This window comes from Typha angustifolia, chromosome 15 (genome assembly GCF_048772165.1).
Source record: "Typha angustifolia cultivar Huaian chromosome 15, ASM4877216v1, whole genome shotgun sequence".
In the NCBI taxonomy this organism is placed as follows: Eukaryota; Viridiplantae; Streptophyta; class Magnoliopsida; order Poales; family Typhaceae; genus Typha; species Typha angustifolia.
In genome coordinates, this window is record NC_133253.1 from 14856843 (window position 1) to 14880229 (window position 23387).

The 23387-nt window shown below is 35.8% G+C and overlaps 4 protein-coding genes across 5 annotated transcripts; 1 reads left to right on the forward strand and 3 right to left on the reverse strand.

The window, feature by feature from the left end:
* The first annotated feature begins 455 nt into the window (after window positions 1-455).
* LOC140779917 (polyadenylate-binding protein-interacting protein 6-like) lies at window positions 456-4534 on the forward strand. Of its 2 annotated transcripts, none has more exons than XM_073125255.1 (3): window positions 456-596; window positions 3462-3906; window positions 4159-4534. In XM_073125255.1, exons 2-3 carry the CDS (start codon window positions 3484-3486, stop codon window positions 4249-4251), a joined length of 516 nt encoding a protein of 171 aa, XP_072981356.1. In that variant the 5' UTR covers window positions 456-596; window positions 3462-3483; the 3' UTR covers window positions 4252-4534. The 2 variants fall into 2 exon arrangements, with proteins under 2 accessions (XP_072981356.1, XP_072981355.1); XM_073125254.1 differs by lacking the exon at window positions 456-596 and adding an exon at window positions 678-1113.
* Window positions 4535-5673: 1139 nt separating this feature from the next.
* LOC140778796 (uncharacterized) lies at window positions 5674-9723 on the reverse strand. The gene is made up of 6 exons (XM_073123664.1): window positions 9499-9723; window positions 9018-9331; window positions 8282-8933; window positions 7772-7971; window positions 7432-7676; window positions 5674-7352 (listed from the first exon to the last, which is right to left on the reverse strand). The coding sequence occupies exons 2-6, from the start codon at window positions 9284-9286 to the stop codon at window positions 6544-6546; spliced, it is 2175 nt and encodes a 724-aa protein (XP_072979765.1). The 5' UTR covers window positions 9287-9331; window positions 9499-9723; the 3' UTR covers window positions 5674-6543.
* A 4051-nt stretch (window positions 9724-13774) lies between these two features.
* Window positions 13775-15013, reverse strand: LOC140779035 (ethylene-responsive transcription factor ERF118-like). Its single transcript, XM_073123975.1, has 2 exons — window positions 14997-15013; window positions 13775-14882 (listed from the first exon to the last, which is right to left on the reverse strand). Exon 2 carries the CDS (start codon window positions 14741-14743, stop codon window positions 14042-14044), a length of 702 nt encoding a protein of 233 aa, XP_072980076.1. The 5' UTR covers window positions 14744-14882; window positions 14997-15013; the 3' UTR covers window positions 13775-14041.
* A 5936-nt stretch (window positions 15014-20949) lies between these two features.
* On the reverse strand, window positions 20950-21833 carry LOC140778039 (uncharacterized). Its single transcript, XM_073122558.1, has one exon. It carries the CDS (start codon window positions 21671-21673, stop codon window positions 21098-21100), a length of 576 nt encoding a protein of 191 aa, XP_072978659.1. The 5' UTR covers window positions 21674-21833; the 3' UTR covers window positions 20950-21097.
* Between the last annotated feature and the right edge of the window lie 1554 nt (window positions 21834-23387).

The following is a 23387-nucleotide window of genomic DNA, read 5'->3' on the forward strand; positions in this document are numbered from 1 at the left end:
TTTGGTAAAATCTGAATGCCATTATATAATGGTTAGTTTTTTATTTAATCTCAAAGAGTTTAAAAGCTAGATATGAATGGGACAAATAGTTAATTTTTTATTGATACATAGGCACTTAAGTTTCACTAAGCCTTTAGCCAATATACAAACTCATTTAGCCTAAGCTCTAAGTCACGGTTTTGCCAAACTCTCACTCCAAACGCTATTGAACTGCTCCTCCAAACTAAAATAATGCTGAGCGATTAAACTAAACTGAACTGAGTTGAACTACCAAGATAAAAAAAGTCACAAATATCTAAACAATTTGGCTACAACAAATTTGCTTAGAAATGACCTTAAACTTGTCAGATGACCACAGGGAGAGTCAGTCCTTTGTTTTGTTTGATCATTCAAGAGCTCGGCTAGATATGGGCTTAAATATAGATATAATTAGGCCCCACCGCTCCATGTAACTGCATCTTCGGGCCCACCAATTTATTCAATTCCATTCCTGCCCTCTTTTGCTGCGTTTACGATTTGCGTAGGCCAAAAGAATTGAAACCTTGAAGCTAAGATCTGGAGCTAGATATTTTCATTCCTCCCTTTCGTTTCACTAGGTTTGTTTCGATCGAAACTTTTCTCGTGTTATGTGATTTCTTGAGGTTATTTTGAGTTCCTTTTCTTTTACCATAATCGCTGTTTGCGATTGTTTGAGAATTTTGATACGATCTTTTTTGAATCCTGATATTCCTCTGTATACTTGTGTTAGAATTTCTTGATGGAAATTTTGGTGATGTATGAATTCTCTGTTATGATTGATAGATCAGGGGCTCTATAAGTGACAGAAGGGATCTTGGTGGCTTGGAGATCATTCTTCCCTTCTGTTTGTAGAATAGTTCTTGGCGTTTGTTTATTCTTGATTTATTTGTTATCAAGTGTGATTCTGTTGCAATATGACAATGATGTACCTATGTAGACTGTGATGCGTTTTGATCTAGGAGTCGGATATGATTGGTTACCCAATATGGGATTCTTGGACAAATATGTTATGGAAAGGAGTTGGACATGCTTGGTTGGTTTGGTCCAAACAAATGCGAGTCTCCCCTTGCAGCATATCTTATATCTCCAGGAGAGGTCCTCTACTTTCCAATCATCTACATGCCCTGAGTGGTTCTTATTTCTTGGTGTTCTCTTTTAATAGCTAGATGTTTGGAAACATCAAAATCAATTCTCAAAGCCCAATTAAGAAGATGATTTTTATAACCACAAAAAGTAATAAAAAGTAATCCTTTCTGTGGATGGATGGCGCAAAGAATATGTTCAATTAATCAATAATCATATGTGAAGCCCTCCTTTTCTGTGTCTAGAAATGGATAATCTTGATATATGTTTGATACAAGGTTTTGAAGATTGTAGATGGTAGACGTCCAGACAAATGGCCACATAATGCCTAGGCACTATACTGCTACCTTGATGCTGAGAAATCATAGCAATTTTAAAGGAAAAGGTTTAATAGGTTGATTAGTAGTCGAAATTAATGCATATAATCAGTAAAATAAACTAATGCATTTCGACTAGGAACAAAACTAAGCTATTAGAACCTATAAATCTAGCAACATCTACAATTAGTTTGAGTTTCAATGTTAACCTGCACACTAAACCATGATAAAAGAAATTGATATAGTGAAACAAAGCTTAGGCATACTTATCTAATGACAAGGCTGTTATTGAGTCCCTTTTATAATGTTGTCTTCTTTTGTCCCTAGTTATGCTAGATTTTTTTTGACATTTCAATTGTTCAAACCTTTTCTAAAGTAGTGAATTACTTTTTGTTATTGCAGTATACATCAATATAGGCCACAAATGGTTGTAATCTTATAGAAAGCCTTTTCTATTTTGAACATAATTATTTTCGCACAAGGGTAAATGGTTAGATGACTGTGGACTACAGGTGATTCTGATTCTTTTGAAGCACCTCAATCACTATCTGAATTGATATGCCATGTAAATCTGATTGTGAAAACTTTATTTTTCATCTCAACAAGGCAGTCCAATATGAGTTGATAAAAGAAATCTTAGTTTCAGCAGCTACTGCAATCTCATCTAGATTGTGCCGCAAGATAGAGCTTTGCATGTTCATCTTGGTCACTTGCTCTTTGTTCTTATTGATGTAAATCTGGCCTACCGAGACATTAGTAAATGTAAGGTCTTAATTGTACTTACTTTCCTATATGCGGACATTTGTCTAACCTTTTGGTTTTCTTTCCTGGTTAAATTGGTGAGACTGTATATGCGTCTTTTCAAGGCACATGATCCAGCTGATTAGGATGGGAATGATGGGTTTTAGTCTTTTAGATACTATTATGCTCATTCTTTTGTTTTGCAAAATCTCGCCTTTCTTCTGCAGAAGAGAGATGTTCTTGCCTTAGTTGGTTTCTGATTAGATAACTTGTGAATCCACTGTTCCACTAGTTGTAGAGTTCTATTATTATGCCTCAGTTTCTACTTTGTTACTAGCATCTTGAATTCCATATTGGTGTGCAGATATAGTGCTTCTATTTACATTTGTGATCTTGTAGTGTATCTAGTGCTTTTTTTTTAATTATTGATTAGGTGGGCAGCACATGTCTTTTCCTGTATTGTAAAATATCCCAAGCAACTTCTGGTAATGTACCTATATTTCTTCAGAGATGTGTAACTGGATATAGGCTGCAACAGGTTTAATATGAAGACACTCAATTATCTTTTGGATCTCTTATTCTATGTCTTATTGGATTCTATTCTGATTTCAATGGTCTTCGGGCCATCCTTTTGGCTATCCTGATTTTCCAAGTGTTTTCTTTCAATAGTGGAGATAACACTCATCACTCATCGTTACATTTCCTCTCATGTTTACTCACTTTCTCTGTCTCTCTCTCTCCATATGATTAATGTATGGTGGAATTTTCTACGAAAGCCTTTGAAGTTCAGGACATTTCCTTGAGATGACCAAGAGTAGAATATAGTTAGACCTCAATATGTTTGCTAGGTTGGGATTATTAATATCGGTTTAAGCAGGGGATAGAAAGTACCAAGTAATTTCTTGTATAGTATTTGAACGTGCAGTATTATAAGTTAAGTTTTACATCTATTAAACAGCATTTTTATTGAAGATGGCTGTGAAACATGACAGTAGTAGAAACTTATTTATTGACTTTACAAAGTACGCTAGAAAATGCTATCTCCTACTAATTAGATGACGGGTTCATATTTTCTTAAGGTATTTTCCTGCTGAGTCGATGTAATTAGGATTCAGTTTTCGTCATGAATTGGTGAAACCTTTTCTTTTTCTGCCAGTTATATAAGATGAATTACAACACTGGCCAACTGCCTGACAATAAAGTCCTGAGTTATCCTCCTTTCCCGGCAGTTATATTAATAATATTTGGTTAAATGTAATATGAAGTTCATTGATATTGTTCACCTTCTTGCCTTTCCGACAGATCTGGTCATTCAAATACTACGATGGAAGGAAAGTCACGTTTGAATCCGTATGCCAAGCCCTATGAACCTCTTTCAAAGGTTTTGTGTGGAAAAAGCATCGAGCAAGAGAACAAGGCTGCAGAGAAAGTGGTAGAAGAATCTGGAAACAATGAAGCGGCTGGGAAATCCACAGAGCTTGAGCTCCCAGACTCCATTTCTGTTGATTATTGCTTACAGAGCCTAGATAAAAACAGCACTACTGGCGAGTCATCTTCGAAGTTGGACCATCCCTATATCTTTGACAACACTTTCCACGATGAAATGGGTATCATGGATGATCCGAATTTAATGGTGGAATCTCTCTTGTCAATGTTCCCCGGAATCTCTGTGGATTCCATTACTGCGTTGTTGAATGCAAACAATTGCGATCTGGATCAGACAATCGATATGCTTGAGCAACTGGAGGTACCTGAATTATGCATCCTTTTCCAGTCATTGTTCCTCATTATTATGCTAATGCATTGGTATTGTTCTTTGTATTTTCTCTCTTGATACATCTCATAGATCATTTTATTTACTATATAACGTCATCTGGTGCTGATAGTACCTCAAATTCTAAGTTCCCCCTTGCATTTTTCTTCTTCTGAATCCTGTTTAGGATTCAACTTCATGTAGTTTTAATTATCATTATTTTAATTCTACGTTGGGTACCTGCAGTTTGATGGTGATGCTTTTGATGACCTCTCTGGAGCTTCTGATGCCAGTAGCCATCCGGGTCCTGCTTCTCAGCAAGTTATGCCAAAGTTCTAAAACCGATTCAGTTTGAATTTCCCAAGTAGATTTCAGTCTTGCCAGCCATAATACATGCTATATAGAATATAATCCAAATCTTTTGTAGATTTTTTCTTTCCGAATTGCCAATGATTCTGTGGGGTTTTTCTTCTCTCTCTCTCTCTCTCTGTATGTGCTGGAAAAATTCTAGCTTTCTCCTGCAACTATAATCAGTTGTACAGTTGTTGGACCTATATACATGCTGCAGCTATGATTCACATTTCCCTTTTTTCTAAATGGAATTCATGAGTTTCACCTGCTCTCTCCTTTTCTTCTTTATTTTTCCTTGCTCTTTTTGCCCCTTTCTCTTAAAAGCACTTTGTGAGTACAGAAAGACAAATGGCTTGTAGAAGATAGGATACAGACACCTTGTCATGGAGGATTGTATAGCGAAAGCTAATTGGTAAAGCACACCTGTCAATTGGATTGTATCTACTTCGATCAAACTTGTGAAATAAAAAAAACGTCACTGGTTTTATTTCATTGTTTGTTATTTAGCTGCTAAAAGGAAAGCCAATCTCTCCTCCTGCATCACACACTTCCATGCTTGGCCCCTTGGGGTTTTCCATAAGAACTGAGGCCTCGTCTTTATCAAGTTGTGCTAAGATGGTTAATGGAAGATCAGGAAAATTTTCTAATATAAAAAAGATTTGAGATAGAACTCTATTTCGCCCCCTTCTATTTATTTTGGGTTTTTAGCTTTTAGCCTTTTCTTCCTTTCTTTCACAAAAATGAAGAATCTTTTAGATAGTATCTAGGCGAAAGATTAACTTCCAGTTCACTTATGGAATAAAGGTGAAATAGGTATAACTATTCTAATTTTTAATACTAGAAAAAAAAGAGAGTTAATATTAGTATAAGCTATCTAATATATAGTTCAATACTAGTATAAGAAATAATAATTAGATTCATGTGACATAAAGTTGATATTAAAGTATTGAAGAATAATAAAATTATAATAGGAATTGATGATGTTTTAAACTAAATAACAAATATACCCTAAGTATATGTTAAAATAGTAGTAGTAAATATTTTTTTTATATAAAATAGGCTTAAAATATTTCATATATTTTCATTAAGAACAAATATCAATTTACAAATGTATAGCCATACGAATATTTATGTGACAACTAGTTTAAATAAAAGAAAATTATATCTAATCGAATGATAATATAATAATTATGAGGTTTGGTAAATTATTTTTTAAAATTTATTACAACAGAATAAGGAGTCTTATTTTTTTTTAAAATTATTCTTATTCCAGAAATCTAGTACAAAGCCAGCTTCGCTGCCAATGATTTATCAGGGCATGTTGAAATTGAGAGAATTGAATGATAGGTCAGCTCGTTTTCTTTCATATGAATAAAAGTTGCATATCTCCTACATATGAAAAGTGAAAAAGGAAAGAGGAAAAGTTGCATATCTCCTGCATATGAAAAGTGAAAAAGGATAGAGGAAAGGTTGACGTAGCATTGACACTAATGCCACAAGTTCCAGTTCCACCTCCTAAATGCATAGACCCTTGCAATACAATAGTAGTAACCGTACCATATTACTAGCATATAAGCTTTAGAACATATGGACAACACACATACTTGGAGAGAATAACTGCTTCAGTGATATAAAGCTTTCTTCACGCTTCATTAAAGAATTCTGAACTGAATGCATAGCTTGTACTTCGTCATCAAATATTATATAAAAAGTGTTGAGGATTCAAATAACTGCTCCCACCAGTCCTTTTTCGTTGTGGCATTGAATGCTTGCCCAGGTTAAAGGAATAATTTACCAGCACTCAAGAAGGAATTGTATTCATCTGATGAAAAGCTTGGCATACCACTTGCCTGTAGATCTGCAGGCAGAAACAACCATGGTGTAGCAGAATCTTGAAAGCACGAATAGTAAAATACATCATTTTCCATATATTTCACCTACAATAAGTGTCAAAAAGCTGTTTATTGAGGTATTTTCCCGTCTGTTGCTTCCCCTTCAACTAACTAAAAGTTTCTTGCAAAATTTCAGCATATGGCATACATACATACATATATATATGAGCACATGCAGTAATGAGTAATGGAGTAGTCCATATACAGTGAGCAGAGAGGTCACCAATGAATCTGGGATGTTCCTAAAGAGGTCTAACTAAATGCATCTAAAACCATATGTAGCAATAGCAATTTCGATCAGCCTGCTGCAGAGTGAAGACCATCAGAGAAATTGAATACTGTCCTCCAACCACATAAAACTAGAAAACATTTCAGCTATGAAACAAACTCATGATGAACCTCTAATTCTAGACAACCTCTTTCTCTTCCGGTTCTTCTTCTTTGCAACACTCTTTTTCTGCCCACCACCTCTGGACAGAGGAAGTGCAAAAGCACTATCAGCTGGTCTACCAGCAGATGTTCTCCCTTTCTTGTTCACCCATTTCAGCGGTAAATTGTTTGCTATTCTAGCAATATCTCCTGAAATAACAAGCTCAGCTAGTCTTTGAACTCTGTCTTGCATTTGGGTAGCCCATGCTAACGATTGATCAAGTGAAATTGAGTCGTCCAATGGTTTTCTCCAAATATCAAGTAGGACTTGCTGAAATGACTGGTATGAAAGCGAAGGGAGAAACTCCTTGCGATGTTGGCAGAGCATGTTAACCTTTATAACATGTTTGCAAATGTTTCCCTCCATTGACCATGAACAATCACAGAGAGAAAATTCTGATCCAGGATTCCATACTATGTGCGTCTGACAACTGTCTTTCTGGCTTACAACCTTGGCGAAAAGATTATCTTCATCATCAAAGGTAACAGCATCATCAGGAATTTGCAATGCCCTATTCCATGAAGTAGAAGCAATGTACTCTTCTTTCACTGCTGGAAATGATCCACTTTCATCGGCATACAGATCAAGCCAGTAACTTGAATGGATCTCTGTGGTCAGCTTGTGAACTAACCAATCAACACGTTGGAGTGCACCAAGATTGGAATCATCATATAGTTTGAGCTTAAGCTTTAGATGGTATCCTTCAATGGCACCACAAGACTCTTGGCTAGCTAGTGGAAGATTCTTAATGGTTTCAAGCCACATTTCTATCATAAAATAAGATGGTATAAGCGCCCAAAAAATGATTATACATAGGGAGGGAGATATTTTGATATAATTACATACCAATTTTGGGAACCCAGAATGCCTTGAAGTACTGCAAAAATGTGCTTTGGTCTACAAAATCTTGAAATAATTCTTCTAAAGCACCCATAGAATCTACATCACTCCAGATACCGTACATGATTTTGCCGAGACGTTTAAATATTTCGCGCTGAACTTCCCTGTTGCCACATTTCTTGATAATATTCTTAAGCCATGATCTTCGGATACGCCATAGAGAGAAAAGAAGAGGACAGCAGAAAACATCCCTGAAAGACCTTTGAATCAGTAATTGGTGACAGTATAGCACTGAAAAAGGCTGGAATTGAAAGGACAAAAGGAAATAACTCAATAAGTGTCTTGCCTGATGGGGTCGAGCTCTGAAGCTGGGTCATCAAATATAAATCCACAAACTTTCCAGCCTGAATCAACAGTATGAATCCTCTCCGTAAGCGCTTTCATCCATTTAGCAACATCTTGCTTAGAAATTGATCGGGTTATAATCCATGCAACTGGAAGAGCATGTTGTCTTGAGTCAAAAGCAAGTAGTGTGTATAGCGGATACTGCAAAAGAGAAAATCGTCTCATTAGAAGTTTAGAACCATATCCAAGAGATGCACAACTGCATAACTTTGAATGCTGTCGGTTACCAATTCAACAAATGACAGCCAAGTCAGTTGTTACGTTATTCAGGTAAATTATGTACTTGAAATCAATCAAAAACAGAAATAGTACAATATTCTACCAGAGTTATGAGAATGGAAGTAAATTAACTCTTCACTCTGCCCACCAAGTATTATATCGCAAGCATACATAAAGATTGACAATATTAAAAGTTGATGAAATAATCGAGCCTTCACCATCATTTATGTACCTTCAGCTTGCTTATGCCAAATGATGAGTCGGACGCTAGAAGACTTTGATGACCAAAGCGAATAATCTGCTGTAACTGCCATTCTGTTTGGATTCCTAAAATAAAAGGATCCGTCTCAGTCGAATCCTGGTAGAAGAACACAGACTTCTTATTTCTTTCAACCCACATCCGAATGCTAGCTAGGTCATCTAGATCTAGCTCATGAGTAGACCTCTTGATGATCCTCCCAAGCTTCTGCACATACTGAGAGGCAAGACTATCTACCGTTGAGTTTGACCCACAGTAACGCTGTATACCTTCTATGTGTGTCTGCAACACATTCTCCTCTGGAATACCAAGATAAATCAAGGACATGGTCTGCTGTTGGATTTCACTGCATATGTATGGAACTTTCTTGGCACTTGGACCAATAGCATCCCGATCAAGCGGTCCATGGCATATAAAACCAGACTTGTTAACATGGCGCCGTTCATGGTATATAATGAGTGCAACCGAAGGGCGAGCATACAATCGCTTGACAGCAAAATGGCAAGTGCAGCCACGCATAGACTGTGGCCGAGCAGCACGATTCCTAGTGTTGAGTCTATACCTTCGGCTGGGCAAGATGGTCCCTCCTTCTCCATAATTCTCAGGACCAAATGAACACCAGTAACTAAGGATAAAAGCATAAAATTGATTACTAAACAACCCCAAAACAATCACAAAGAGGCAATCGTGGAGAACCAAGAAGACTCACAGCCTGTATAGTAAATAATCATCACTTTTGTATTCCCTGAGACTTCCCCTTTCTCTTTTCCTTCCCCTTTCGATGTGGAAACGAGTCGGGCACTCAGCGTTCGAGCATTCGCCGCTTATGAACGCTTCGACGCGGGCGTAAGGAATGAGCGCGGCGTCGTCGTTGTGTTCGGCGGTGCCCAACTTCGTCCACGTCAGGTCAGCCGAGGAAAATTCCTCGCCTGGAGGATCCTGAAGTGGGATATCAATGATGGATTCCTTTACTTCCATCTACTTGAACTATCCTTCAAGAATGGGAATGCGGCTCATGATCACCTGCATATACCGCAACAAAATTACAAATAAAATTGTGCCTTTTCCCCCCGCCCAAAAAAAATTTCAGGTAAAATTTAAATATTATCCATTATGCTTCGTATCCTCCTCCTTTGTTCTCGGATAAAACCTCGGATAAAGAAACAGGGGAAGAACAATGGATATCATACCTACACGGCGGCCGACCAAACGCGGCCTTCTGTTTGGCCTGAGTCTGACGGCGACTCTCACTCTCGAACTTGCTAGACGGTGGTGAACCAGGTTGCAGGATGGATGCCGTCTCTCTCTCTCTCTCTCTCTCTCTCTAGACTTTCTCCGTTCCCTCGTCAATGCAGCTAAAATTGATAAAAAGGAAAGGGAGCGAACCCTAAGCAGAACCCTACTTTCATGTGCATTTTACTTTCTTATAATTTCGGGCTCAAAGTAGAGACCCGTTTTAACTTTTTTTTAACTGATACTCAAATGAGCCTAATTACCATATTACCCTTACTTTTGTTAGTATTAGACCATTTCACCCTAATAAAAAAATCCACACTTTCGGTTTTCATTTTTTTCTTCTTTGTCAAACCATCTCCATCTCATAAAAACTCACTTGGAATGAGTTGCCAACCAAAGATAGGTTGATCAAATATGGTATGACGGATAGCTCTTTGTGTGACATATGTTAAAATGACATTAAAACTACCCGGCACCTCTTTATAGAATATGAAATGGCTAAACATCTATGGGACCTTACTATGTCTACCTACGGTTTTCGTATCTCATTTAATGGTGACCGGATGAAGGTAAAAATCTTCCTAAAGACAAACATTTTCTTCTGCTGGCTATTATTGCCAATTTCTTTTGACAGCTATGAAAACATAGGAATGATTATAAGTTTAACTCCTCTCCGATCTCTATCTATAGTTATTGCAGAAAAATTATCATTATGACTATGGATTACATAAGGATAAAACAGCAATAGTATTACCAATGTAAACCACCATTCTTATCCTGCCATTGGTTGGACTCCGCCTAATCATGGATGGGTCAAGCTTAATTGTGATGGCTCTGTCGACCAATTGGCCAATAGAGACAGAAGGGGTTGGATATTCACAGATTCTAACTATGACATTTTATTGGGAGGTGGGGCACTGGTAAAATGCAACGCTGCGATCATGACAAAAGCTTGGGCTTTAAGAGAGACGTTGATACAAACCAGGAGTTTAAGCATATAAAATCTGCACATCGAAACTGATTCACAAACTCTCATCGGCTCCATAAAAAATAGTGCAAATTCTTGGACCTTGCGAAACCTGATAATAGATATCAAGGGATTTTATTATCAGATTTTGACAATTCGATTATCAATCACAATTATAGAGAAACTAACTTAGCAACCGATTAGATTGCTAACCACACGTGAGTAACATCTATTATTTTTTTATGGAGAGGCTTAAATTATCCTGAGTTCACTTTAATTTTATATAAAAATAACACTGGCATCTAATATAGGCGAGGAAGTGGGTTGTAATTTTTTAGGCTTCTTACCTCTAATTTAATGAATTTCCTTTTACAAAAAAAAAATGAAGTGGCATTTAGTTGCATACTTGATTAAATACATCTTATATTTGATTGAATATATCATTATTTTATAATAATATAATATTTTTTCTCTGGCAAAGAGAAGAAAATAAAAGTTAATTCTTCTTCCTTCATCTTTCATATCTCTTTCTTTTTCATATTGTTATATTTCTTTATTCTCCTTTTTTTCTATTATAAATAAAAGAATTCCTTCTCTTTTTCAGAATCCCGAACTATATATTCCTAAAACTATATTTGTTATTATGCATTCCATTATTTCACGAAATCCATAGCTCATTAAAAATATAATTAGAATATAAATAACAAATGTGTTTTCTGACCTATAACATATTGTTATAAGTCATGGATTATGGATGTAATACATTGTCAAATAATGTATTACATTGTAAATTAACGTATACAAAGTATATCAATGTAATACACTAAATAAATTGTATTATGTTCCATTAGCTATGTAAGGTCTCTGGGATATAAAGTTCTTAGTAATATGATATGTGTAAGAATCATTTCAATCCTTCTATTAGTGTTTTTTTTTTTTGCGATAATGATCTTAAATAGTCTTCAAAAGATTTATCAAAAAGTTAGGTTGAAACCCAAATAAATACCTCTTAAAATATGTCATAAATGCCCTTTAGAAATTATATAGGTCGAAGTTGGATATTTGATCTTAATCCGTCAAAACCCATATATATATATATATATATATATATATAGGATCTTTGATCTTAATCTGTCAAAACCCATTGAGAATATTTAGTACTCATAAAAATCTCTATCATATGCACGCTTATTGGAATCGGACATAACAGTCCGGTCACTTGGTTATTAGTTTAACCGATGGTTCACCAAGTCAATTTGCTAATATTTTAAAAATATTTAAACAATATATAGGTAGATTTAAATAATTCTAAAAATTAAAAAAATATTTATAAAACTAGTATAATTTTATATATATCCCTAGAAACATATGTTGTTTATATAGATATCCTCATAGTTACTCTCAAATTAAGTCATTTAATATAAAAGGATAAAAACTACTATTAACTAAGAGAAATACATGAAAATAAAAATAAGGATATTTTTATCTTTTTATATTTAAATTATTTAAAATTTAATAGTAGTTTATTATAAGTATATTCATGCAAAAAATAAGAATTTTAAAGGATATAGGTACAAATTTTAAGAGACATATATGTAGATATGAATTTTATATAGACATACAAGGAAATAAGAGACTTTTAAATGATATATAAAAAAAACTATTTTCAAAATACCAAATATGTTATATACTAAACATTTTCAAAATTTTAGGACTAAAATACTATTAGGATATAGAATCGAATAATTAAATATTAAGAATAATTATGTAACTTTGTAAAAATAGTTGACCTGATTGATTTGCCAAAAACTTGGGTTGCATAGTTCACTGTTTCAACCGCCGGGTTAGCTGATTTTTACCAAATCGACTACTTATCCTATCTAATAATAAAATCAAACTAGTTTGATGGTCGATTCACTAATTCAACTACCCGATCTAGTCCAATTCTAATAACTTTGGTCAAATGAGCTCTAGCTGGTTAGTAATGCATCTAAGAATTTTGTCTTTATCTTTAAATTTCCTATTGATTTCCTCTTTTATTACTTGTAGTAATGTTCATCCATACAAACTAGACTCCATTACAAATAACTTATATTTTGATCACTTTGTTGATTACACAAATTTTACGGTTATAACTATATAGTTATATTTGTGTATAATGCGAATTTGGTCCAAAAAAATATAAAATATTAAAAAAAACTAATTCTAGAAATTATTTGGGTAGGTTTAGTTAAGTTGGATAAAAAATTTGACGATCTCACATTAGTACTAAGTATACAAACTTGTATGAGATATTTTTTTTAGTAAAGTGGGTAAAATAGGTATAAATATATGAGAGTAAAATATATTATATCTAAAAATTTATAAGTGTAAATTACATTCAAGATATTATGTTGTTGTTAAAAATTATCTCCATCTCTTTCCCTCGGTTTTTCTTCATCCACCGCCTCCATTAGAAGTTAGAAAATCTACATCTATTTTTTCACCTGTAGCCTCTTTTATGCGGCTACTCCTCTTAGATTTGTGGAAATTAAGGATTGGTCCACTGTTGGGATCTCCATCTCGAAGCCGCTAATCCAAATCAACAAAATCTCACCTCGAACACCCTCATTGAGTAGTGAAAGAGAGATTTATTTTGTGATAAAACCAGTCTATCAAGGAGTAGCAAAGAGGAAGACGATGATGAAAGTTCTGCTAATCTTTTCATTTTCAAAACTTAAACTTCATGAAGCTAATATTTACGCTACAATTTTTTTATGCTCGAAACATTCAATTGTTACTCAATTATAGATGTACACACAAAATTCTAGCGACCATTTAAGCTTCTTTTTCTCCCTTTAACCATCACCAGGCAGAGAGAAAAAAAAGATTGCATCTTCTTATTCTAAAGTAACTTTTATATAAAAGATCAACATGAATTGTTTTGATCGAATTAAAATGTTTAACAGAGGGCAACAGAGAGTGAATCATCTATAAACAGTCTGAGGTTCCAAGATATATTTCATTTTGATCATAGACCGGAGGAACTCTGCTTACATAATAAGTTAAAACATTTCCCATTTCTATTTCTTCTTAGTGCTAATCTTTTATGATTACAAAACTAATTGGCACTTTATTATACTTTATAAGTAAAAATTATTAATTGCTTAAGATCTAATTGTACTTCGTCTCCAATTCATCTGAGTCGGTATGGGGAGCAACAATATAAATCCAAATGTAGAGAGTATTTGATCAGCCAACAATGACATGCGAGGATGACAGTGTAGAGAGAGAACTTAGTCACACATTTTAATATTACTACTCTTTCTTTTAGTACAAAATAGCGCACAAATAGTAAAATAAAATATTAGAGAGTGTGGGAGGGAGCTTGGAAAATAATATCTCTCGGGTAGCTTTTTTTAAGCTTCCGGAAAAGTCCCAAAGAGAAATTTCTCCCTCCACACACACAACTAAATAATAATAAATTATTATTATTATTATTATTATGATTATTATTATGATTAAACTCCTGCCAAAAAGAATTCTCGACTTCATAGATCAGCATCCAACCACTCGTTGAGGTCGGAGAAATCACTGCCGTTCAATAGCGGGTCCCAGAGAGCAAGGTCATCGAACTTATCAAACTCCTCCGTCAATAACGGACCCTTCCAGCAATCCCCAAACGGATCCAATCCGAATCCGATATCTCCATCGAGTATCGGCAGGTCCGCCAAATCGACCAGCTCCGCGACGGTTTTCGTCTCCTCCTCCTCCGCCGCCGCTTCCGGCGGCGTCGCAACCGAGGTTTCCGGAGCCGACGCGGCGTCGAGGACGGAGGAAGGCGAAGGGAGGGGCAAGAGCCGCTCGGCCTCGCAGATGGCTTTGGCGCCGCTCTTCTTGGATTCGAACCGCTCGGCGGCCGCCAAGTAAGCGGCGATGGCCTCCTCGGCGGTGTCGAAGGTGCCGAGCCACTCCCGGCATCCGGTAAACGGGTTTCGGATCTCCGCGGCCCATTTGCCCCACTTCCTCTGGCGAACGCCTTTGTGCTTGGTAATGGCGCCGGCGCCGGCGGTGGTGCAACGCGCGGTCTTTGGTTTCGATTTCTTCTGGGTTTTGGGGTATATAGGGATCGCAGGAAGGCAAATCTCTCTCACCATTCGCTTCCTCCTTTGTTGGGCTTCCAACGATGCTTCGTCTTCACTGGATTCCGTAGCATCTGGGTCGTCATATACGATGCAAACTTTTCTCACCATTGCTGTCTATAATAAAAGGGCAATATAAGAGTAATATAAAGATTGGATTTTGATCAATCTTCTTCTTCTTCTTCTTCTTCTTCTTCTTCTTCTTCTTCTTCTTCTACCTTGCTTTTCTATCCCCTTGTCTCTAAAACCCCTGCGAAGAGAAGAAGTAAAAGGGGTACAGAAGTCTTTGTGCAGTAAACTTGTAGCTGTGAATCTGTGTTAAAACTTCAGATTGAGATGGGAGGGGGGTGAAGAGATCACAAACCTATGGCTGGGATTTCACCTCAATCTTTCCTTATACATCTCGGTTAAAATAAAATTAAAATAAAAAAAAAAATCTAATCTGTTACGTTTGATTGATTTCCGTATCTTTGTCAAATATTTTGGCTGAGAATTTGCCTTTTTTATAGTTAACAGAAAAGAGTAATAATAGAAAATAATTATAGTGATACAAATCAATTAAAGGTCTTTAAAAAAAATTAAATTAAACACCCTCCTGTTACCATTATATTACCTTGCTGTTACCATCACACTTTCGAAATTTCCCAAACATTAAAGCTTTTAAAAATATCACTTTGAATTAGATAGAATATTTATTTATATAAAAGACTGGTTTTTAAATGTAGTCCGACTAAGAAACTTACTCCACCTATGTCATCTTGATGTAGTAGAAGAAGGTTTCTAATAAGATTACAAGTATACTGAAATTTGACTAAGAGAAGGATATAGACTTTGATGTTTATATAATGACACAGCAGTTTCCCTGTTTTATATATTTTCCTACTTTAGATTTTAAAATCTCAAATCTCAGTTATCTATCTCTAAATTATAATATATATAATCATGAAATAGTAGTTACCCAACTAATGAGATAATTAATATCACATCGATCTTATAGCAACTTAATGTCTTTATATTCACATTAGTCTAGACCATTTGAAGGGGGGTAAGGTGATACAAAATAAATTTAGCATAGTAGCTTAATTTTAGGCATAACAAGATAATTAATAATTAACTCATTTTAATAAATAAATAATTAATTAATTAATTATATTTTAATGACATAGATTTGGCAGAAGTAGAACTTAGGATATCTCACTCTGAAGTGATGGTACTAATCATTTATATTTTATCATTTTAAATGCCTAAGAACGAAGCTTGTTTATTTCAAATCTTTCAATGTGGTTACCTGAATAGGAAATTAATCATTTTAAATTCAAGTATAAGTGCGGAATAAATGGATATGTTTCATGTGTTCAATAAACTTAGTGTGTTGAAGTAAATTATATATTTATAAGGCAAACACTGTGTAACGGGAGGTTTGTCTCTTAAGACGTAATTAACTAGAATCATACAAGATTCTATAAGACGTGAGACACTCTAATCTTTTAATATATTTATTTATTCAAATATGTAAATTACGTAATTCAGATAAATAGATAAAAATATATATATTTTTTTAATAATAGATGGATTTTACAAAACTAGACATCTATCTCTAAAAAGGTGGTTGAAAAACAAGATAAAAAAATTGTGTGCCTGCTAGTCACTTGCCCACCTTACCAACTCCTTTTTCTCTCTTTTTTTCTTTGATGTCTTCCTATTCTTTTCTTTTTCGACATCTTATACTTTCGCCTTTCTTCCCATTCTATTCTTTTTTGACATCTTATACTTTCATCTTTTTTCTCATTTGTCTAACCAATTATTGAAGTATCGTCGAAATGAGTTGGCCTTATCTTTCAAATTGCTGGGGAGTCCTCATTTTCCTCTTGTGTTTCAATTTGGTTGTATATAGTCTTTCACCTTTACTTCTTGTGTTTCAGCTTCCTTGGAGAAAGTTATCGGTCGAAGACCCCATGTTGATGCAGTGACGATAGCTCTTTTGATGAGTACCCTATGTTTGGTTTTCCAAGCCGTTAGGGGAGACTAAACTATGTAGCCTCTTACTACTAGGTTTTTCGAGCTAGCTTTTGGCTAGAATCGACAACTTTGGTCGTGCCCCTCTACGTTGTCACATCCTCTCCTCTAAGCAAAGCTTTGGGTCTTTTGCTTTTTAGCACTCATGGCCCCATGGACTTGTCAGTGTTCTCCATAGCCATTGGTTATAGAGAAGGGACCTCTGATCATCGTCAGCTGTGCCAGCAAACAGATTTTTCATCTCTTCGTGTTCCTTTCATTCTTCTGATTATGTTGAGATTGTTTCTTTGCCGTGTCCTACGATGGTGAATGTCAACTACCTCCTTATCTTCCCTTAGCTTGTCCTTAGAGGGAGAGATAGGGGTGGGCTTGGGTTGGACTACGACCTAACCCAACTTGGGCTTAGATTAAGCCTTGCCCTAATCCTGTTGCTCGTGGAGTGGGTTGCGAGAAGTATAGCCCGAGTTGGGCTCAAGGGCCTTAGGCCCAACCCAATGGGATTCATATTAGTAAGTTCCAACCAAGCCAAATTTTGGGCCACAGGCTGGCCCAAGTGAGTTTAATTGTTTGTATTTCATACATATTAACTATGTTTACCTGTTACCAAATTAGATTTATGAATTTAGTACAAATCATTATCTTTTGAATATTAACTATGTTTACACATGACAATGATATAATAGAATCAATACACATGACAATCATTATCTTTTGAAGAATGTTTGTAAAGTGTTTGTGGTAAATTATTATCCATTTATAAATTACCAATTCAATAGGTTAAAAATATATATTTTAATAATGGAAAATTTTGGAAGAATTAGAACTCACAAAATCTAACTTTGATAGTACTAATCATTTAGCCCGCGTTTGGTTTAGAATAAAATTTTTTTCTTGTTCTATAGATTAGGGAACATTATTCTAGACTAGAAAAGAAACGTCAAATTAGAAATAGTATTCAAAATTACATACATAATCCTAATTATTATTTTAATTTTGCTTTGACTAAAGTTATTTTAAAATTACTCTTTCCTCCCATTTTCGGCCCAATTTTCTCACTCAAATTTATTATTTACCTTTTTTAACATACTCGCGAGTATGCAATATATAGATACAATTATGTCTAGAATAAACTAGACATGCACTTTAATTTAAATTTACATATTAAATCAAGAACTTTTGAGTTAATTTTTACTTTTAGTTTGTATTTTATCTTAACTTTATATCATATCAAATAATAATTATATAATTATTTTAGAGTACAAGTAAACATTAATAAGACACCATAATTTAGATTAGGGGTACAAATTTAGATGTAAGCATTAGAATATTTAATCTAAATTTTCTCTTAATCTCAAAAGCAAAAGAGGCCTTATGTTTAACAACTCTCGTAGAAAATTCAGCTAAAGCTAGCATGATAAGTGAAAATGCTGATCAGAAAAGGTTGAACAACAATCCTGTTTAAGACAATGAATTATCTCCCAGTGATCACAAGTGTTGCAATCTCTATTGATCTTTGAGAATAGAATACGCCAATCAACAAAGGATTCAGAAGAGGAGGAGCCTTTCAAAGCTAAAAGGTAGTGAAAGGAAAAAAACAGAATAAATTCTAGTTGTCTATTCTCTTTTATCAAGAGGAATAGTTTTATATATATACACATATATGCACGTAGAGAGAGAGAGAGAGTGATACGAATCGAGTCAAAGTGGATCATATCAAAGGAAGATTAAGCTCAATGGGTTGAATCTAATTATCTAATCCGGTTATTTGGTTTAGTTAGAATCTTAGCAGGTTAAGAATTTATTTAATTAGTTAAATCCAGCTCTACGTAGTTTTAGGAAAATATTTGTAGAATATTTTACACATGTCCAAATAATATCAAGCTAGTTGGATAAGATAACTAATCTCCAGATTTACAACTTTGATATTCATGACTTCTCCAGATTCAAAATCTATCTATGATGAATCAAAAGTTTAATCCGAGAAGATAAACGACAGAAACGAAAGATTAATCCGAGAAGATAAGGAATACTGGTTTAGTTGGTTTGTTCCGGTTTTAACTACTTCTCTAGCCATTAGTATCCTTTTCCACCTCCTTTCTTCCATCGCCCAAGTCTTTGGTCGGCCTCTTCCAGCTTCTAACCACCTTATTCTATAACTACTTCTCTCCCTTCACACCAAAAACTAAACATATATCTATCTAGTCATTGGTGGGTTATCAAGCTAGGATCTAATTAATCTTCGACCACTATTTGATCGATATCTTGAGATCTAACCGTCCAAATTATGTGATCTTGGATTTGTTGAAAAGCTCTTTTCAAGAGCAACAACATATCCAAAATTTAAAATGATCCATTGGTTATATTATATGGATCGGATTAGGCTAGTTTATAATAGTGAGAGAGCTTTTGGTTTTAAGAGGATTGGGCTAACCGCCTAATTTCTGTATAAATTTTATTCAGCCTTTAATTAGCATTCAAGCTCATGAACTATTTTTTAAACAAAAAAAGTCCTGGATCTATGCTTCAAGAGAAATTAGAATAGATTTATTTTTTTTTTCAGGAAAAGCCAGTAGAGTGAGTAGATGGCATAATTCATTAGCAAACAAACACGAATATAAAGAAGCATAATACAGACGAGAGAGAAGACATCATTGACACAAACAAAGCTTCAAGTAAAGTCCTCCTGGCACATTTACAGGTGCAAAAAAACCTATACTTAATTTGCAGTTTTGTTGCAATTCATCAGTCTAAAAGATATAGCGAGGCTTGGGATTAAATATCACCGACCTGCAGCAGTAGATCTAGGAAAAGAAAACTGTGTAAGATCTTTTATATATTACTGCGACTAGAATCCAATCCATATATATTAGGCTATTATTTTTTTTAATCTTCTAGTTTTTGCAATGCTATGTGTACTATTTCATAAATAAATATTGATGAGCTCAAGACTAGATATGGGCCCCACTAAGTTTTTAACTGTCTAGTCTAAACTTCAAGCCATATACGTCGTCGAACAATTGCTTCGAACCAAACACCACTAAGACCTGCTCCAAGCCAATGTGTTGCTGAGCTGTTCCACCAAGCTAACCGTACTGTCAAACCATCAATCGAATCGAGCCAAGCTACCAAACAATTTTTCTATAATATTATTTAGAATTATGGTCAAACTCATTACATCTTTGTTATAAAAAAGGTTACTACCAGTCTAGTTTGAGTTGGTTGGTCCTTATATAAATATTAGTTAGATTGAGTTGCCCAGTCATTGCACTTGCTACTGTGAATCAGGTGAATCATGTGGCAGCTGTTGCAAACCCCACCACCGCTCTATGCATTTCACCAACTCTACTGTGTCACCAAATAGTCTCTTGGCGTGCTCCATGCTTCCGTCCGTACCTCTCTCTTTCGATAATAATAATAATAATAAGATAAGACGTGCTCCATAGACCATAGCGTAGGATATTTCAAAGACTAAGGGCCTATCCAGAAAAAATACATTTAGAGGAATTTTAGTACGTAGGAATTGGAAAGTGCACCAGAAGGGATCCTATAGGGTTATTATGTTCCTTAGAATGAATTACTTTCATTTCTCATGTCTGGATTGCTAAGAAAATTCTGCAAGGACAACAAAAACTAGAAAGAGAAGGAGAGATGGGAGATGTTGGGAAAAGAATGTAGGAAAATAATATCGACTCATGGGAATTTGGCTTATTCAAATTTGACACTTGTTAATTAAAAAGTTAAGGTAAATCTTATAGATGTCTAAACAACGGAATGGATATTTTGGTAGGCACGAGGCACGTTATTATTAGATGAGCACTTAACGTATTAGCCAATATGAATCTCACGATGCCCGTTGACAACATATTATTAATCATATGCCAACAACATTTAAAAGTATATATTTATACAGTAATATGTTAGACCCACGTCAGAGCACTCTTCTATTAGACTAGAATTTTTACAAATCGCACCACGTATTTACTTATTTTATGATTCAGATTAATCTCCCTCCTCCATCTTTACAAACATAAATAAATAAATAAATAAATAAATAAATAAATAAATAAATAAATAAATAAAATAAAAGCAATTTAAATATTTATAAATTATAGAGAATAATTAATGCGAATAACAACTCCCAAATTTGGGACATGAATTATTTAGCAGCTTTGTAACCAATTCGGGAAAAATAATTACGATCATTTGCTTTGATAGTTTATTAAAAGATTATATGAATTCATGACCCAATAGTATTAGTATCATGGGGTCTACCAAATCAACGGTGCTGATGATCTATCACGTAAAGATGTAAATATTTGCTCATTTTAAAGGATTACGGAATAAGCTATTAAAAAGGTTTTCCTTCGCTTGTTTGCCAGCTTTAGCCTACGATATACACCTAAAGTTAAAATTAAAAATAGAAAAAAAGAGACGACCGCACGATCTAAATCAGACCGCTGGCATCGACCGCCAGGAAAGATCACCGAAGTCGGAAGGTTCAAATGCCACATCAGGGTAATCAAAGAGCCCGCCAGCAAACCCCACCACGTCATCCGCCACCGCCATCTCCGGCCGGATACCGTACTCCAAGCCTTCGTAGCAAACGGCGATTTCGTCTTCGAATCCCCAGATCTGACCAAAACCGACGCCCTCAACCTCCTCCCCGGCCGCCGCTTCCGCCTCCGCCTCCCCGTCCGACGACGACGGCGCCGTCGGAGGCAGCCCGAGCTCGTCGTCCGACGCCTCGAGTAGATACCCCAGGTCCGAATCTCTCAAATCGCCGGTGACATCCACCGGATCGGACGTACACGTTTCAGTTTTCGGCGGAGGGACGGCGATTTCCTCCTCCAAGCTCCGCATGACAGATGCGAGGTCTTGGGCGGCTCCTCCGCCGGCGGCGTCAGCGTCGTCGTCGAGGATATTGAGGATGTCCTCCGCCCGGAGCCGCTTAGCGTCCGGAGAGGTAGCCGGAGACTCGTCGGTCTCGTCCTCTCTTAGGCGCTTATTAGTGTTGCCGTTATCCATAGATGAAAAGATGAGGGTAGGGAGAAGAGAGAGAATAGTTTGGTTCCTTGATAGAAGTATAATGGGAAGAGCGAGCGAGTGGTTACTGTGACCACGCCACGGGCAACAGGGGCATATAAAGAAAGGAAAAGGATCGAGGGTGTTTTGGGCACGGAGGGAAGAGTTGGGTCGAGGATTATATAGGAAGGGAAGCAGGTGGTTTCGAGGGGCTTTTTGTAAAAAGAAAAAGAAAAAGAAAGAGATACTGGGGAGTTACTTTATTTTAGTAATTAATTAATTAATGTAAGGGGTGAGGGGTTGTAAGGTAAAAGAGGGAGGAGCGCGTAGGGGGAGTAGAGTAGATCAGGATTCTGGGGCCACCTATCACGGACGCGACGTGGCGAATTTAATGCAATTAATTCCGGGCGGAGAAATCCGGCATTAAATTGGGTCTGAGGTCCGGTTTTGGAGTCCGGGACCACGGACCGATTCATCGGCTCGGCTGACTTGAACGGTTAGAAACTTTTCCTTCTTCCCAGCCGTTTACGTGCCAAGTCACGAGAGGAGACCTCTCTAATTTGACCGTTTCCTCGTGGAATCCGGTTTCAAAATTGCTCCACTTTACCAAGGCATACAGCATAAGATTCCCAGTTAATTACCCAGTTAATACCTATCTCAATAATTTTAGTCACTGTGGGTGGTCCCCCCCCCCCCCCCCCCTTCTCCAGACGCATAATTATCCTATAATCCACCTTTTTGTCTTAGTTGTTATAGTGGAGAGAGAGAGGATAATAGTACAAGTAAGTCGAGGCGTAGAAATTATATTCAATTAAAATACTGCTAGTTTGATATAATTAATAAAAAAATAATAAAATAAAAATCTAGGGCACAGTAGACATGCCAAAGTTACGACGGCCAGCTGCGTCACTTTCGCTTGGAAGAATCAAAGTGTACTCTATAATAGAGGCATTGATTGGATTGAATGGGCATGTTTCCACATCAAAGACAAATAGGTCCGTCAGTCCACAACCATCTGGTTGGCTAAGTTTTAGATCTTATTCACGACTTTTTATTTACAAACATGCTCCAAATAAAAGAGGTGTTGGTGGTTTTCTATTAATGCCGCCACCGTGGGCCCATCTCCTGATTCGGACAAAAGCAGGTTAAAGAAGGATATTAGCTTAATAGAGACCCTAGCTTTTGCTTATTTGCATCTAAAAGAACTTTCCTTTTATGATTACTTCTTATAGTATATCATTCATTGTTGATGATTTCCTAACTCTTATCCAGAAAATTCCGTAAAGCATGTTAATCCTCCTCTAATTTTAATTTATGGGATGATTCGCTCCCACCACCTTCTTCCTGTCCTTGTTTCTGGATAGATACTTTATCTCTAATACTAATCTTCTGACTTACGGAGGCCAATATCTCTAATCATACTTATAAAAATATTATCTATCGTTATATAATAGATATATGAAAGTAATTTTTTTTGACTTAGCGGACCATTTAGTTCTATTAATAGAATGTTTTTTAGTAAAATCTCTAATGTGATCTTATTCATTTTTTTTGTTAATATTTTTTAATTAAAGGAAAGAAATTTTAGTCTTGATAGTATTTTGCTTCTTAATTAATAAAAGTCATTATCTAGTCGACACGTCATTGATCGCTATTCGTGGGGAGAGGCTGTTACGCTGTTGTTGACAACCCAGCGGTTCGCACTCGGTAACAGGAG

Bases quoted from the DNA above. Each gene is read 5' to 3' on its own strand.
- LOC140778796 (XM_073123664.1), bottom strand. From the start codon at position 9,286: ATGGAAGTAAAGGAATCCATCATTGATATCCCACTTCAGGATCCTCCA. The intron at 8,934-9,017 runs GTGAGTCTTCTT...TTTTATCCTTAG, and splicing joins GATTATTTACTATACAGGCT to TTACTGGTGTTCATTTGGTC. The intron at 7,353-7,431 runs GTATGTAATTAT...ATTTTATGATAG, and splicing joins ATTCTGGGTTCCCAAAATTG to AAATGTGGCTTGAAACCATT.
- LOC140779917 (XM_073125254.1), top strand. From the start codon at position 962: ATGCGTTTTGATCTAGGAGTCGGATATGATTGGTTACCCAATATGGGA. The intron at 1,114-3,461 runs GTCCTCTACTTT...CCTTTCCGACAG, and splicing joins ATCTTATATCTCCAGGAGAG to ATCTGGTCATTCAAATACTA. The intron at 3,907-4,158 runs GTACCTGAATTA...GGGTACCTGCAG, and splicing joins ATATGCTTGAGCAACTGGAG to TTTGATGGTGATGCTTTTGA.
- LOC140778039 (XM_073122558.1), bottom strand. From the start codon at position 21,673: ATGGATAACGGCAACACTAATAAGCGCCTAAGAGAGGACGAGACCGAC.
- LOC140779035 (XM_073123975.1), bottom strand. From the start codon at position 14,743: ATGGTGAGAAAAGTTTGCATCGTATATGACGACCCAGATGCTACGGAA.